Genomic DNA, 16832 nt, shown 5'->3' on the forward strand with positions numbered 1-16832 from the left:
TTTTTTTTAACCCATGATGATATGATGTCTTGTCACCAGTGAAGGGTAGAGGAATGAGAATGAGGGGCCTAGGCTTCCCTGGTTTTTATTGCCATCTTGTAAAGTAGGATACAGGGCTAAAAAAGTTTTAGATATTGTCATTTGATGCTCATAACAGCCCTGTGACTTGAGGTAGGTGAATTTATGGACACTGTATTTTCTACCTTTCAGATTTTCCATTCAACATGCATTACACTTATAATCAGAAAAACAACAAACATGTATGACAAAAACCCTTTCTTTTTTATTTCTACAAAATTGGGGTCACGATTTTGTTTCAATATCCTGCTTTTGCACACATTGTTTTTATCTCATGTAGATCTCCATGTCATTTTCTTTGAAAATATGGTTTATGCTAGCTCAATAAGTCCATGTATGAATGTAAACAATTTTAATTATCTATACTGTCTAGATCATTTAGGATAAATAATGGACCACCCATACAAAATAATATTATGGAACCATTAAAAATCATATTTTCAGAGTAATTACCTTGGAAAATGCTCATGATATAAATTATAAAAAAAACAAGCTATAAATGTATGAAATCTCCCAGTTTTGTGAAATATAAGTGTAAACTTATTAATGAGAATGAAGTCACAACATTTTGGTGTATGTCTAGATAGTAAGATTCAGGAGATTGAGGTTAGTTTTGTCTTTTATTTCATTGAATTTCAGAAAAGTTCCACAAATGTCAGTACATTTCTTTTACATTCAGACAATTAAAGAAAAAAACTTAAAAGATTATTTAAGAAAAGCATTACCAGGAGTGATCAGATAGAAAATAGAAAGGGAGTTTGGATCAAGATGGTGGATTGCAAAAGCATACAGGCTTTTTCTTCTCCGGTCTCATATCCCTTTAACTGAAAGAAAATAATTTGTATGTACAAACTCTTTGTGTATGTGTGTGTTGAGTATTATTTTTTTAAAGGCTTTGTGAGGAATTCCTGGAAGATAGAAAGCAGATGGAGCGGCTGTGGAGGAGGCTGGCGGGAGACAGGCGGCCAGAGAGAGGGAGGAGGGGAGCCGGCCAGTCTGGCTCTGGTTTGAGGGAAGCGGTTGGGGGGGGGGGGCGCATGAGGAAATGAAGGCGTGAGCGCCTGTAACTGGACTGAAGGCGGGTGCGCGCACTGACCCGCCCAGCTGCTGTGGACCGAGCGGAAGGGGGAACGGCTGGGGGGGTGGGGGCGGGGCCGAAGTGCAGGCGGGCTCAGAGGGGTCTGGTTCCCGAAGCAGCAAAAACCCCGGCGCCAGAGCTAGGCCGAGCAGTGCAGCGCTGCGAAGCCGAGGCCGCGCGGACTCGTCGGAGACCCACCGCCGCAGGCGCCTTTGCAGCTGCAGCCATCCCTCTTATTCCTTGCCTACCTTTCCCGTCGTCTCCGTCTCCATCGCCGTTTCTCAGCCGCAGCCCCAGCTATAACAGCTAAGTGGTCAATTCGGGACTTGGGGTTGGGAATCCGGGCGAGAGCCGGTACGGGCAGCACAAGCGAGCGCGCCATCTCCTGCGGCAACCGCCACTCCTGCAGACACCCCTCCCCGGCTGGAGAGGAGAATACTATCAAGAGGCCCAGGCTGTCCCAGTGCCCACGGTGAGAGTTTGAGCGTTTCTACCCAGCATTGGTGAAAGCCTTGTGCTCGGTGAAGGCAGGACCGAGGGGGAATCAGAGATCACGAAAGAAGATCTCATGTTGGATAGCGTTGAGTTTTTCTCAGTTTAACCACTTTTTCTCAGCTTAATCGAGCAAGTGGCAGCTTTGCCTGAACCTCCTTAAACTTAATCAAGCAAGTGGCAGCTTTGCCCGAGCCTCCTTAAAACCCGAGCCATGTCGCCCCCAACTGTGCCTCCGATGGGCGTAGACGGGGTGTCCGCATACCTGATGAAGAAAAGGCACACCCACAGGAAGCAGCGGCGCAAGCCCACTTTCCTCACTCGTAGGAATATCGTGGGCTGCCGCATTCAACACGGCTGGAAGGAAGGCAATGAGCCGGTGGAGCAGTGGAAGGGCACCGTGCTGGAGCAGGTTTCCGTGAAGCCCACTCTCTACATCATCAAATACGATGGCAAAGATAGTGTGTATGGATTAGAACTGCACCGGGATAAGAGAGTTTTAGCGCTAGAGATCCTTCCTGAGAGAGTGCCAACTCCTCGCATTGATTCGCGCCTGGCAGATTCCTTGATTGGCAAGGCAGTGGGGCATGTGTTTGAAGGTGAGCACGGTAGGAAAGATGAATGGAAGGGCATGGTCCTGGCGCGAGCCCCTGTAATGGACACTTGGTTTTACATCACCTACGAGAAAGATCCGGTCCTTTATATGTACACACTGCTGGATGACTACAAAGATGGTGACCTGCGCATCATTCCAGATTCCAACTACTATTTCCCTACAGCAGAACGAGAGCCGGGAGAAGTGGTCGACAGCCTCGTGGGCAAGCAGGTGGAGCACGCCAAAGATGATGGGTCCAAGAGAACCGGCATTTTCATCCATCAAGTGGTGGCCAAGCCGTCTGTCTACTTTATTAAGTTTGATGATGATATTCACATTTATGTCTATGGTTTAGTGAAAAACCCCTAAAGTCATTCTGCTCTTTGCAAAAGTTGTGGAACTATTGAATGTAAAATATGTCATGTTCATGTAATTGTGAACTTTTCAGAACAGTTTTGGTGTCAGGATTCAGGAATTTATTACTTAACTGTGCCTCCAAATCTTATATTGACTAGTTCCGCAGTTTTGCTCAAATGTACTTTGGTACCTACGATATTGCCTTGTTCTGTAATTGAAATTTTAAATTGGGTGCTAATACAAAATTGAAAAGTGTTTGTGACCATTGAAACAATGAAAAATTAGGTAAAGAAAAAATTAATGGTGTAACCCGGCACCATATCCTTCCCCCCATTTCCTTACCTTCCCTCTTTCTTCTCCCCAGGTTAAAAAAAAATGTTAAGAACATGATGTATATATATATATATATATATATATATATATATATATATATATATATCCTTCCACGTTTTTCCCATCCTCTTAAAAAAAAGTTTGTTATTTCTGTAAAAATTACAAGCTACATCATTTCTCTGTAATTGCTTTTCTCACTTGGCATATCCATGAAATCCCTCCTGATCAGTAGTTGGCAGATATCTTTCTCTCTCTCTCTCTGTCTGCCGCTCCCTCTCCTGCCCTCCTCTCCCTCTGGAATTCATTTTTGTATATGGTATAAGATAGAGGTCCAACTATACATTTTATTCATATTGGATACTTGATTGTGCCATCACATTTATTAAATATCACCCATTTTCTTCTCCCTCCCTCTTTCCCTTTTTCCCCCTTCCACTCCTCCCCCTCTCTTCCTCCCTCCAACAGCTGCATACACAGTGCATATTTAAGTATCAGAAAGGTATTCAACCATTCCATTGTTGGTGGTCCTTCAGATTATTTACTTTCTGTTTTTCACCATTGCACTGTTTCACTACATACTATACTAGTGCTTTTATTTCTGTAGGGTAAATTCCCAGAAATGAGATTGCTGGATAGTCGTGTATTTAATTTTAAAAGATATTACAAAATTATTGTCCCAAATGAAAGTGCTCATTTTCCAGCCTGCTCTCCAGCACTCTTTAATGTTTGCAAATCTGAAAGGTGAAAAATTACACAGTATTATTTCTTTAATTGTCAAACTCAATGAGGTCTACTGGGGGCGGGGTGAGGGGGGTTGTTTGTTTTTTCTGTTTGGATTTGCTCTTTTGTGATTTTCTAGTGTTCATCCTATGCTTGTTTATCTATTGAGTCTTGATCTTTTCTTTGTAAATTTGTAAGAAACATTACTATATTTGCTATATGGTGTATATTAACCATCTGTGTTATGATTTTGTCCTTTCTATCATTAATCATGACTTTATTGATGGTATCTTTTTGGGTTTTTATTTTTTATTTTTAGATAACTATCTCCTTTTTAGCTTTTTGGTTTTCTGTCTTTCTCAAATTAATGCCACCACCCAAGTCATGCAAATATTCACCAGCATTTTTTTCTAAAACATATTAATTTTAAGTTTTCTCTGTTTGATACATCTGGAATTTACTCTTGTATATGGATACCTGATTATGCTATCACATTTATTAAATAAATCATCTATTTTCAAGTTTCTGAGCCAGGTCACATTGTTTTAACTGTAGTGGCTTGACCTTAAATTTTGGACTCTGGTAAAGCAAGTTACCTCTTATTTGTATTGTTTTTCTTTTATATAACTTGTCCTTGACAGTCTTACATATGACAATTAAAAGCATTCTTTCCACATTAAAAAATTGGGTATCTTAGAATTGTATTACATTTTTTGCATACATATTTAGAGTATTATTTTAATAATACTAATCCTTAATACTCAAGGATTTGAGCACATCATTAAAATCTTTTGGTTTTGTTATTGTAATATTCATCTACGTCCATATATCAAATTTATTTCTAAATATTTTTAGTTTTTATCACATTTTGGCATTTTGAGTTGTATATTTTTTCATGCTCATTTGTAATATGCTATTTTTGGCAACATAGACAAACTATGCATCTTTTTTATTTTTACATTCTATTTAATCAGCTTACTAAATCCTGTAAATTGCACTGGGTTTTTCAAAAATAATATTTTGGGCTTTCTAGATACACAATCATTTCACCTGAGAAGAGAGATGATTTTGTTTCTTCTAATGTTTATATTGATTATTATTACATTAGCTGGATTCTCCAAAAACAATATTGGAAAATAATCTAACAGACTTGCCTGTCTGGTTCTTAATTTTCATGGAATTGTCTTTAGTATTCCCTATTAATAAGACATTTGCTATTGGTTATTGGTAAATAGTCATTAACATGTTTAGGGAGTTTCTTATATTCCTGTTTTACATAGCATTATTGCAAAAAGTGGCTTCTGAATTTTATCACATGACTTTTCAGCATGTATTGATAAAATCATACGACTTTTCCCTTAATTTGTTGGCATAATGATTTAGAGTGGTAGGTATTTGATGTTGATCCAATCTTGTATTTCTGGAATAAATCCTATTTGGTCATGGTGTAATAATCATTTGATACATTGCTGGATTTTATTTACCAATATTTTACTTAGAATTATTGCATTTACATTCCAAAGTGAAATTCTATTTTTTCTTTCTTACACTGTTTTTATCAAGTGTTTTTATTAAAATTTTGCTAGCTTAAAAAAATTGGTGAGTTTTCAATATTTCTCTGTGGTCTGGAATAGTTTAAATAGCATTAGAATTATTTGTTCTTTATAAATTAGCTAGTACTAAATTGTAAAACAGTCTAATCCCAGTAGCACTTTTGATGGTAGATCTTTAATCAGCTTTCTTATCTCTTCAATGGTAATTGGTTTATTCAAGCTTTCTATTAAAAAGGAATGTACATTCTCTGAAATACAAAGTTTAAAGTTTTCTCTATTATCAAGCTTCTTGATTGTATTATTCTGATACTTTGTCATTGTGTGTTGCATATGCATATGTCCTGGATATGTTCAACTCTGAAAATACTGTAATAAAGTCATCAGCTATATGATAGTTTAAATTCTCTTCATATTTTATTTTTTTTAAATTAAAACATAATATGGAAAGTATAAAAGAAACATTTGTTTAACTTCACCTAAAAATAACAAATGTCATCTTTGTGTTAGATCCAGATTTATATTCTTAAAAAGTCAGAGCATTACAAATAATACATATCTTTCTCAGTACCATAATGTTTCCTTCCTCTGCAGAGGCAGATACTATTATGAATTTGATGTGAATCTTGCCTATGTTTTATATATATTTACTGCAAATATAGCCATGGTTGATAATAGTATTGATTTTTGTGTTCTGTTTTTTTTTTAAATTTCAATATGAATGGTAAACTTTAAACCATGTGGAATTTATTTTGGTTTTTCTTGTAGGGATCTTTCTTTCAAATTGGGAAATGGATTGCAACAACAAAAACAACAAATAACAATGAACTTATAGTTACTGTTTCAGGTACTTTTACCACTCTTGACACACAGGGAGGCATAGCCCTAACCACAACACTGGCAACTGACTAAAAAAGACAACATTTCAGCTCTCATGGAGATTGTATCTTGGCTGTGGTAAAGCAGATATCCACAACCCACCCCTGGCTTCAAGATGAAAAATAGGTCTTATATTTTCCATGATAATATTGGGGTTATCCCACATTCTGACACTGAGAGGGAGTCTGGCCCTAATCCTGGCACTGTTTTAAGAGTTTTAGGACACGACAGTGGGCAGAACAAAAACCTTCCTTAATACGTTTTTTTATCCTTCAAGTAGACTTCAGACCAATGACAAAGATATAAGGTAGGTATAAAACAAGGTAAAAATAATGTGATAAATATTAAAGGATTAGAGGAGTGCATATGTACTATGTGACTATGTTATATAGTTTTTAGACAGCAAAAAAATACAAATGTGTATACGTTTAAATAAATAATAATGCTTCCTGTTCCTGCTCTCCCACTAGGCCCAAGTCCTGATTGTTTCATATTGTTTCGTGATAACATTGGGTTGTTAACATACAATAAGAGAGACTCAGCCCTGGCCTAGGATCTGGGATAGAACAATGAGCAATCTAGACAAAATCCCTGCTTTCTAGGAATGTGTCCTAATGGGAGAAAGAGAGCCACCACCACCCATGGCTCTTAGGCCTTACACTGATTAGCTGATAGTGATTTGAGGCTATCTCACAATTTGTTAGAGCAAAGTTTCACCCTAATTCTAACTCTGTTTTAGAGGTCAACTATATAGCAGTGAGCAAAATATGGAACTAAGTCTCAGTGGGAGGAAGATAAAAACAAAAATCAATATAGAATACTGTGTTCACCAACTATGCCTTTACTCCCTAACTTTCTGGGCTCCTAGACTAAAACCAAGTTTCAGATCATTCCATGGTAATATTCATATCACACCAGCTTGCTTTAAGTCAGAAGGAGGCTCAAACTTGACCAGGCAGTAAACATAACTGTCAAAGTCTTTATTCTCTTGGAGCTTAAATCCTATTGGGAACAGACAGATAGTCATCCCCTCTTCCTTGGGCCACCAGGCTAGAATCAGGAATTATATTGCTCTGGTGATATTGGAGTTTTCTCATATCCTGGCACTAAATCAGTGACAGGACTGACAATGGTTATGTCACTGTTTTAGGAGAGAGAAATAACCATAGACAGTCTTTGCTCCCATAATGCTTACAGCTTACATTGTACTGGATGGAGACAGATTACCATCACCTTCCTCCCAACACACTTTATGCGTACATCAGGCTGTGATGATTGCTTTGAAAAAAAGGTAAAACAGGCTAAGTAAAGTGACAGAGTGGGGTCGTGGGCATACTATTTTATATAGGTGGATAGAGAAGGCCTGTCAGAACAGATGACATTTAAGTAAACACCTGAATAAAGTGAGGGTGCAAACCATGTTGCTGATGCCTTGAGACAGAATGGACCTGGAGGTTTGTGGTAGCAGCCTAGTGTAGCCGAATTGGAAGTGAACAAGGAGGAGAATGGGAGGAGATGAAATCAGGCAGCTTGTCAGGGGCTAGATCCATGTACATATAGTCTTATGGACCACTGTAGGGATTTTGAATTTTAGTCTGAGGGAGATCGGAAGTCACCTGAGCAAAAAATATGACAATTGTCCCTATATCACTCATCGAATAATGTGGTTTGAAATACCTCCCTTATCATCTAACAAGATCTCATTTGTACTTAGTCTATTTTGCCCCATTAGACTATGGGTCTTTTATTCCTTTGAAATCCCCGGAGAACCCAGTACCTCCAATGTATCCATACCCTGGCTCTGCCAGTTTACTAATTCTGCCTCTTGGCTTTCTTCAGATGAGAAGATTAAAGAGATTAAGTCAAAATGAGTGTTTAAGCTTCCATAGCTACAGAATTTCACTGTATGTTTTTCAATGATGTGGTGAAAATGTGCCTGGAGATTTGGGACAGAGTATGGGACAAGGAATCCTAGCTGGGAGGTTAGACAGCAGCAATTCAGACAAAAAATTTTAAGCTGATAATTTTAGAAATTAATATTAAGGGGCACTATGAAGAGGAATTGATATTGTAGCTGATTAACTATAAAGAAAGACTTTCAATAGCCACTAACCTTGCCTGGTGCCGTATGGGGGTTGTTAATTGGTGTGGAAATTTAAAGCAGGTTCTTGTTGGTGCACAGCACAAATTATTTAGTCATATATGGGGATGGTATTTTTTTCATCTTCAGTTGTCTCTGATGCAGCTTATATGAAATAATTCTTTTTCTGTTAACTGAATACAACTCTGTAATTGCAAAAATTAAAATTGCAGCTGGTTTGTTGACATTCTGAATGCTTCTAAGTAAATACAATTTTTACATATATATATATATATATATATATATATATATATATATATATATATATATTAAATAAAAATTTGTATATATACAGAGGGTGCCAAAAAGATATATACACATTTTAAGAAAGGAAGAAAAACTGTATTAAAATTACGCTGATGGTAACCACTTTGATCACCTGTTGTAATTGCAGAAGTCAAAAGTGACTTGTATTCATCTTCTGTTATCAGTATATATTGATACAATTTTAATACAGTTGTTTCCTTTCTTAAAATATATATACATTGTGTTGGCACCCTCTGTATATCTGCCTGTGGCTACAAGCAGTCCTCCTCAGGTATTTTTTCTCCTAGTTTAAAGGCAAAGGATCGTAGTTAAAGAATTTCTTAAACCCAGGGAGGATCCTCCAAAGTTTTTTGAGGATAAATAAAAAGGCAGAAAATAAAATGGGAGGCCACTGGTCTGATTGAACTTGTAACTATAGCTGATATTCAAAGCCTAATAGGTTTTTTTTTTCTTTGGGGGGGCATTCTCTCCTAAGCTAAATGTACTCATAGGGAAAGAAAAGCATTTCAATATAGGTGAGTATGTCAGTCCTTTAATAAACCTTTTAGGGGGCAACCAAATTCTTTGAGGAATTTAAAACAGCTGTCCTTCTTTTACAAATCTAGTCTTTACAGGGCCAGGGGTGTGGCTGAAGAAACACTCAAAACCTACCAATTCTTTTTACCAATTCCAAAACCTTCCCTATTCATCTCAAAAGGCTTATAAATATTGAGTGTAGGAGTGTAGGAAACCGAAGTCCTTTTTGAGGAACTTACATTCTTTCCCTTTAAGATGTAAGTGTTCTACCTAGTCTTCTTGAGAAACTCTTATCTAGACCATTTTTATGAAATGCAGACTTCAAGGAGGTAATTCTTATCAGAATGGGTGGGAAAAGGAAAAAGTCATGCGAAACTTAGGCAAGAGAAAAATCATGTTTCTTCTCAACAAATAGTAGTAAAAAGCTTTAGCCATCTGAGCAGGTAACTTTAACTTAATTCCATCTACCAGAAAAACAACTTAGATCCAACTTCTTTTGTAACTAGTGAGTTTTGTATTATTCTACCTGATTTATTGCAGTGAATTTAAAAATGGAAGCTATGAGGTATTTGTGTATATCTGTATGTTCAAGTATATATAAACACATTTTATTAGATGTGTGGTATTTTTTAACCTCTGGATGGTATTGCCAAAATTAATTTGTAAAAGAGTTCTATTTAATTGGCTTAAAGAAAATTAAGAACTTACATAAATTAAATTCTCAGAAATAGAATAGAAACTAACCTAAATTAATTTCAAGTTTACTCAGAATTAAATATAATACTTGCATTCTACTTAGGCTTATTAGAGATCAGATAAGTTTATATAATCTGTTACAAAATTTTTTAGTAAAAAAAATAACTCAGTATGATAACATTTTTACAAGTAATCTAAACATAATTGTAAAGAACAAATAAATAGACGTAAGATAAAAAGGTTTCATGTGAATTTTTCCCAAATCTTTTTGGTAACTGAAACCTTAAAGTTCTGCTAAGATTAAATTTAATGATAGAAATTCATTACATAACCAGATCATTTCCAAACAAGATAAAACAACAACATTAATTATTTAATAGTTTTATGTACCTCCTCCTTATTGTAGAGGAATTGAAGATATCAGGGTCTATTAGTAAACATTTCTTGTGCCATGATGAGAAATTTACTTTGAGAAAGCACATATTTTCAAAAATTATAAAAAGTATTTATAAATTTGTCAAGTTACAGAATGCTAATACAGTGCACAATTGTTTACCTACTTTTTTTCACTAGAAATTAAAGGTTTCTAAAGGTTAAGAATTATACTTGATACATGCAGTTAAAGCTATTAAAATAATGGTAACAACACTGTATGCAAGGAAAGTAGGATGTGTGTTTTTAGTAAAGAAGGTATGAGGAATAGAAATGTATTTTTGTTGAGGAAAAAAGGTAATTTTGTCCCAAATTAAAACTGGTTGTTTCAAAATGGGAAAGAAAGAACAAGACAAACAAATGAGAAACAGAAACTTATAGACACAGATAATAGTTTAGTGGTTGCCAGAGGGTAAGGGGGGTGGGGGGTGGGGGGTGGGAGATGAGTGTAAGGGAGATCGAATATATGGTGATGGAAGGAGAACTGACTCTGGGTGATGAACACACAATGGGATTTATAGATGATGTAATACAGAATTGTACACCTGAAATCTATGTAATTTTACTAACAATTGTCACCCCAATAAATTTAATAAAATAAAATAAAAAGAATAAAAGACAAAGTAAACAGAAAATTGGGAAAAAACAGTTTTATCTTGTGTAGTCAAGCTGACTAAAAATTTAATTGTTACTATAAGGGTTTTAAAATTAAATTTTAATATCAATAGTTTACTTACGTAAACCTAAAATTCAATTTTTTTCATCTGCTAAAATGACAAAGTTTTCTTGGACTATTGGTCTGTTCCTGATAAGATATGGTGAAAGGTTATGTTCTTTACCTTGTAAAGTAATTTGTCTAGAGAACAAAGATTTTGTGTTTTATCAAAAATAAATTTCCTGTGCTTCATGCTGTCTTAATCAGGTATTTGATTACTAAAAAAGACAAACAAAAAAACACCTGAATCACCTCAATGTTAAAGAGGTAAGTTTTGCTCATAACTATGTAATCTTCTGTATTTGCCTTTGACATCCTTTTATTTTTTTAAATATTTTTTTATTAGAATATAGCTAACATACACAAATATTATATTAGTTTCAGGTGTATATTATAGTTATTCTACAGTACCCCCTTGGCACTATACATAGTTTTTACCATATTACTGATTATATTCCCTATGATAAATAAGTGATCACCATGATAAGTCCAGCAACCATGTGACATGGTACCATGCTATCACAATGTTATTGACTCTATTTCCTATGCTGTCTATTACTTCCCGAAGACTTATTTGTTTTATACCTGGAACTTTGAACCTCTTACTCTTTTTTATCTTTTTCCCCATTTTTAAATATTTTCATTAGAGTTGACTTTCAATATTATTTTATATTAGTTTCACATGTACAGCATAACAGTTAGACATTTATATAATTTACTAAGTGATCCTCCTAACTAGTACCCACCTGGCACTATACATAATTATTACCACATTATTGATTATATTCCCTGTACTTTACATTCCCATGGCTATTTTGTAACTACCAATTTGTGCATCTTAATCCCCTTCACCTTTTTCATCCTGCCCCCACCCCCTCCCAACTATATCCCCAGTAAATCTAGGACCAATCTGACACCATACATAGTTATTACAATATTATCGACTATATTCCTTATATTATACTCTACATCCTCCTGATTATTATGTAATAACCAATTTGTACTTCTCAATCCCTTTTCCTTTTTCACCTACTCCCAACCCACCTTCCATCCGGCAACCATCAAAATGTTCTCTGTATCTATGTGTTTCTTTCTGTTTCATTTATTTGTTTATTTTCTTCTTCAGATTTCACTTATAAGTGAAATCATATGACATTTTTCTTTCACTGTCTGACTTACTATACTCAGCACAGTAACCTCTATAGGTCCATCCATGTTGTCGCAGATGGCAAGATTTCATTCTTTCTAATGGCTGAATATTCCATTGTATATATGTACCATCTCTTCTTTGTCCTTTCATCCATTCAGGGACACCCAGGTTGGCTTCATATCTTGGCTACTGTAAATAATGTTTCAATGAAAATACCAAAGGTGCCAAAAAAGAAGGTATACAATACGACACTTTGGTGAACACTGCTTAAGCAGTATTTTGCAGTAATCAGAAGTGTCTGAACACTGATGGTAACCACTTTGAGCACCTCTTGTAACCACAGAAGTCAAATGTGACTTTCATTCATCTTTTGATATTGGTATATAGTGAGTATTACAATTTTAATACAGTTTTCCTTTCTTAAAATGTGTATACATTTTTTTTGTACCCTCTATATAAACGAGCATGGCTTCTTGAAATAATACTTTGGGTTACTTCAGATAAATACCCAGAAGTAAGATAACTACGTCCTTTTTTTGTCTCTTTTTATAGCCTTTGTTTTAGTCTAATTTTGTCTGGTGTAACTATTGCTACCCCAGCTTTTTTGTATGTTTATTTGTTTGCATTTTCATAAAATATATTTTTCCATCATTTTACTTTCAGTCTGTGTGTCTTTTGATCTGAAGTGAGTCTCTTGTAGGAAGCATATGTAAGGGTCTTGTTTTCTTATCCATTCAGCACCCCTATATTTTGATTGGAGAATTTAATCCATTTACATTGACAGTAATTGTTAATAGGTATATAGTTATTGTCACTTTATTATTCATAGTTTTTATTTCTTTTTTCATCTTAAAGAAGCCTGCCTAAGATTCCTTCTAATACTGGTCTGATGGTGATGAACTCTTTTAGCTTTTACTTGTCTGGGAAGCTTCTTTTCTGTCTTCAATTCTAAATGATAGCTTTGCTGGGTAGAGGGATCTTGGTTGTAGGTCCTTAATTTTTATCACTTTGAATAGTTCATACCAATCCCTTCTGGCCTATAAAGTTTCTGTTGAGAAATCAGGTGATAGCCTTATGGGAGCTCCCTTGTAGGTAACTAATTGCTTTTATCTTGCTGCTTTTAAGAGTCTTTCTTTGTCATTAACCTTTGGGATTTTAATTATGATATGTCTTGGTGTGGGCCTCTTTGGGTTCATTTTGTTTGGGACTCTCTGTACTTCCTAGGCTTGTATATCTATGTCCTTCACCAGGCTAGGGAAGTTTTCCAACATTATTTCTTCAAATAGGTTTTAAATTCCTCTCTCTCTTCTCCTTCTCATATCCCTCTGATGCAGATGTTGGTATGCTTGATGTTGTCACAGAGGTCCCTTAATCTATCCTCATTTTTTGGATTCTTTTTGCTGTTCTGATTGTGTGTTTTCTGCTACTTATCATTTAAATTGCTGATTCAATCCTCTGCTTCATCTAATCTACTGTTGATTTCCACTAATGTACTCTTCATTTCAGTTATTATATTCTTCATTTCTTACTGGTTCTTTGTTTATGGTTTCTATCTCCATTTTTGTATTTCCTATCTCTTTGTTGAAGATCCCCCTGAGGTATTGAGCATCCTTATAACCAGTGTTTGAAACTCTGTGTCTGGTAGATTGCTTGTCTCAATTTTGTTTAGTTCTTTTTCTGGAGCTTTACTCTGTTCTTTTATTTGGAATATTTTTCTCTGTCTCCCCATTTGTCTTCCTGCCTGTGTTTGTTTCTATGTATTAGGTAGGGCTGCTATGTCTCCCGGTCATAGTAGAGTGTTCTGATATAGTAGTTGTGCTGTGGGCCTTGGTGACAAAAATCACAAAATCCAGCATCCATTTATGATAAAAATTCTTAGTAAAGTGGGAATAGAGGGAACATACCTCAACATAGTAAAGTGCATATATGACAAACCCACAGCTAACAGCATACTCAACATTGAAAAGATTATAGCACTTTACATAAGATAAGGAATAAAACAAAAATGTCCACTTTCACCACCTCTCTTCAACATATTATTGGAAGTCTTAGTCACAGCAATCAGACAAGAAAAAGAAATAAAAGGCATCCAAATTGGAAAGGTTGAAGCAAAACTGTCAGTATTTGCAGATCACATAATACTGTATAGAGAGAACCCGAAAGAGTCCACCAGGGGGTAAGAAAACAACAACAAACAAACACTTTCAGAACTGATATGAATTCAGTAAATCCACAGAATACAAAATTAGTATTCAGAAATTGGTTGCATCTTTATACACAAATAATGAACTATAAGAAATAGAAAGTAAGAAAACAATCCCATTTGCAATTGCATCAAAAAATAGCTCGAGATAAATTTAACCAAGAAGGTAAAAGAGCTGTACCTGGAATATCATAAAACATTAAAGAAGATACAAATCAATGGAAGCATATACCATGCTTATGGATAGGAAGAATTAACATCATTAAAATGTCCATAGTACCCAAAGCAATCAATCCCTATCAAAATACCAATGGAATTTTTCATAGAACTAGAAAAAATAATACTTAAATTTATGCAGAACCACAATGACCCCAAAGAGCCAAAGCAATCTTGAGAAAGAAGAATAAAGTTGGAGGCATCGAGCTACTTGGTATCAAACTAAACAACAATGCTCTTGTATTCAAAACAGCATGGTATTGGCTTAAAAACAGGCATATAGATCAATGGAACAGCATATAGAGCCCAGAAGTAAACCCACATCTGTATGATCAATTAATCACAAGAATGTGCAATAGGGTAAAGATAGTCTGTTCAACAAATGCTGTTGGGATAACTGCACAGATATATGCAAAAAAAATGAAATTAGACCACTTTCTTACACCATATACAACAATAAACTGGAAATGGATTGAAGACTTTACTATATGACTCAAAACCACACAACTCCTAGAAGAAAACACATGCAGCAAATTCTCTGACATTGTTCTTAGTAATATGCTTTTGGAAATGTCTTCTCAGGCATGGGAAACCAATGGAAAAAATAAATAAATGGGAGTACATCAAAGTAAAAAGGTTTTACACATCAAAGGAAACCATCAACGCAATGAAAAGACAACCTATGGAATGGGATAAGATATATGGCAAAGACACATCTGATAAGGGGATAATATCCAAACTATATAAGGAACTCATTCAACTTAACATCAAAAAGACAAACAATCCAATTAAAAAATGGGAATAGGGCCTGCATAGACATTTCTCAAAGAGGTCACACACATGGCCAGTAGACATGTGAAAAGATGCTCAACGTGACTAATCATCAGAGAAATGCAAATTAAAACTACAATGAGATATCACCTTACCACTGTCAGAATGGCTATAATTAGTAAATCAACAAACAACAAGTGTCGCCAAGGATGTGCAAGAAAGGGAACCCTTGTGCACTATTAGTGAGACTGCAAATTTGTGCAGCCACTATGGAAAACAGTATGGAATTTCCTTAAAAATTTTTAAATAGAACTACTGTATGACCCAGCAATTCCACTCCTGGGTATTTATCTGAAAAAATCCAAAACATTAATTCAAAAAGATATATGAATCCCTATGTTCATTGCAGCATTATTTACATTAGACAAGATATGGAAGCAACCTAAGTGTCCATCAATAGATGATTGGATAAAGAAGAAGTGGTACATGCATACAATGGAATATTAATAGGCCATAAAAAAGAATGGAATCTTACCATTTGCAACAACACGAATGTACCTAGAGGGTATAATGCTAAGTGAAATAAGTCAAACAGAGAAAGTCAAATACCATGATTTCACTTATATGTGGAATCTAAAAAATAAAATAAATAAACAAACAAAACAGAAAGAACTCATAGATACAGAGAATATTTTGATGGTTACCAGATGGGAGGAAGATTGAGGAGCAGGGTGCATAAGGTGAATGGAATAGAGAAGTAAAATTGAAAGTCACAAAATAGTCACAGGGGTGTAAAGTACAGCATACAGAATATACTCCATAATATTATAATAATTATGAGTGGTGCCATATTGGTACCAGGCTTATTGAGGTTATCACCTTGTAAATTATGTAAATTTCTAATCTCTATGTTCTACACCTGAAACTAATATAATATTGTATGTCAGCTGTAACTGAACAATAAAAAATATTAAAATAAAAATAATAAAATGTTACATCTTCTAAGAAAGAAAAAAAGAGCACTCACCTTAATGAGGTTACAGATGGACAAGATTGTCCATACAAACCCATGTGGACACACACAAATTAAAAACTACCATATGATCCAGCAATTCCACTTCTGGGTATATATCCATAAAAAAAAATTATTGAATAGATATACACACTCCCATGTTTATTGCAATATTATTCACAATAGCCAAGATATAGAAACAAACTAAGTGTCCATCAACAAAAGAACGGGTAAAGAAGATGTTGTGCATATGTATACAATGGAACACTATTCAGCCATGAGAAAAAAGGCAATCCTTCCATTTGTGACAACATGGAAGGACCTTTAGGAAATTATGCTCCATGAGGTAAGCCAGACAGAGAGAGACAAATACTATATGATATCCTTAATAGATGTAATAAAAAAAAATCTCAAACTTGAAAAAACGAGTGGATTGATGGTTAAAAGGACTTGGATGTGGTGGAAAGAGAGAGAGGTTGTTTACGTGTACATCCCTGCAACTAGTAGATTAAAAACTCCTAGAGAATAGATCTTAATTTTTCCTACCACTAGAATAAATTATAGTTATATGGAATGATAGTGGTGTTAGGTAATGCTATAATGGCAATCATTTTGCAATACAAATGTATCAA

General features: G+C 35.2%; 1 protein-coding gene across 1 annotated transcript; it reads left to right on the top strand.

Moving 5' to 3' along the window:
• The first annotated feature begins 1235 nt into the window (after positions 1 to 1235).
• Positions 1236 to 5597, top strand: SPIN4 (spindlin family member 4). Its single transcript, XM_019719130.2, has one exon. The coding sequence runs from the start codon at positions 1863 to 1865 to the stop codon at positions 2610 to 2612; it is 750 nt and encodes a 249-aa protein (XP_019574689.1). The 5' UTR covers positions 1236 to 1862; the 3' UTR covers positions 2613 to 5597.
• Positions 5598 to 16832: the final 11235 nt, after the last annotated feature.

The sequence above is a fragment of the Rhinolophus sinicus genome, chromosome X (genome assembly GCF_036562045.2).
Source record: "Rhinolophus sinicus isolate RSC01 chromosome X, ASM3656204v1, whole genome shotgun sequence".
Classification (NCBI taxonomy): Eukaryota; Metazoa; Chordata; class Mammalia; order Chiroptera; family Rhinolophidae; genus Rhinolophus; species Rhinolophus sinicus.

Coding starts and splice junctions, on each gene's coding strand:
- SPIN4 (XM_019719130.2), top strand. CDS start 1,863: ATGTCGCCCCCAACTGTGCCTCCGATGGGCGTAGACGGGGTGTCCGCA.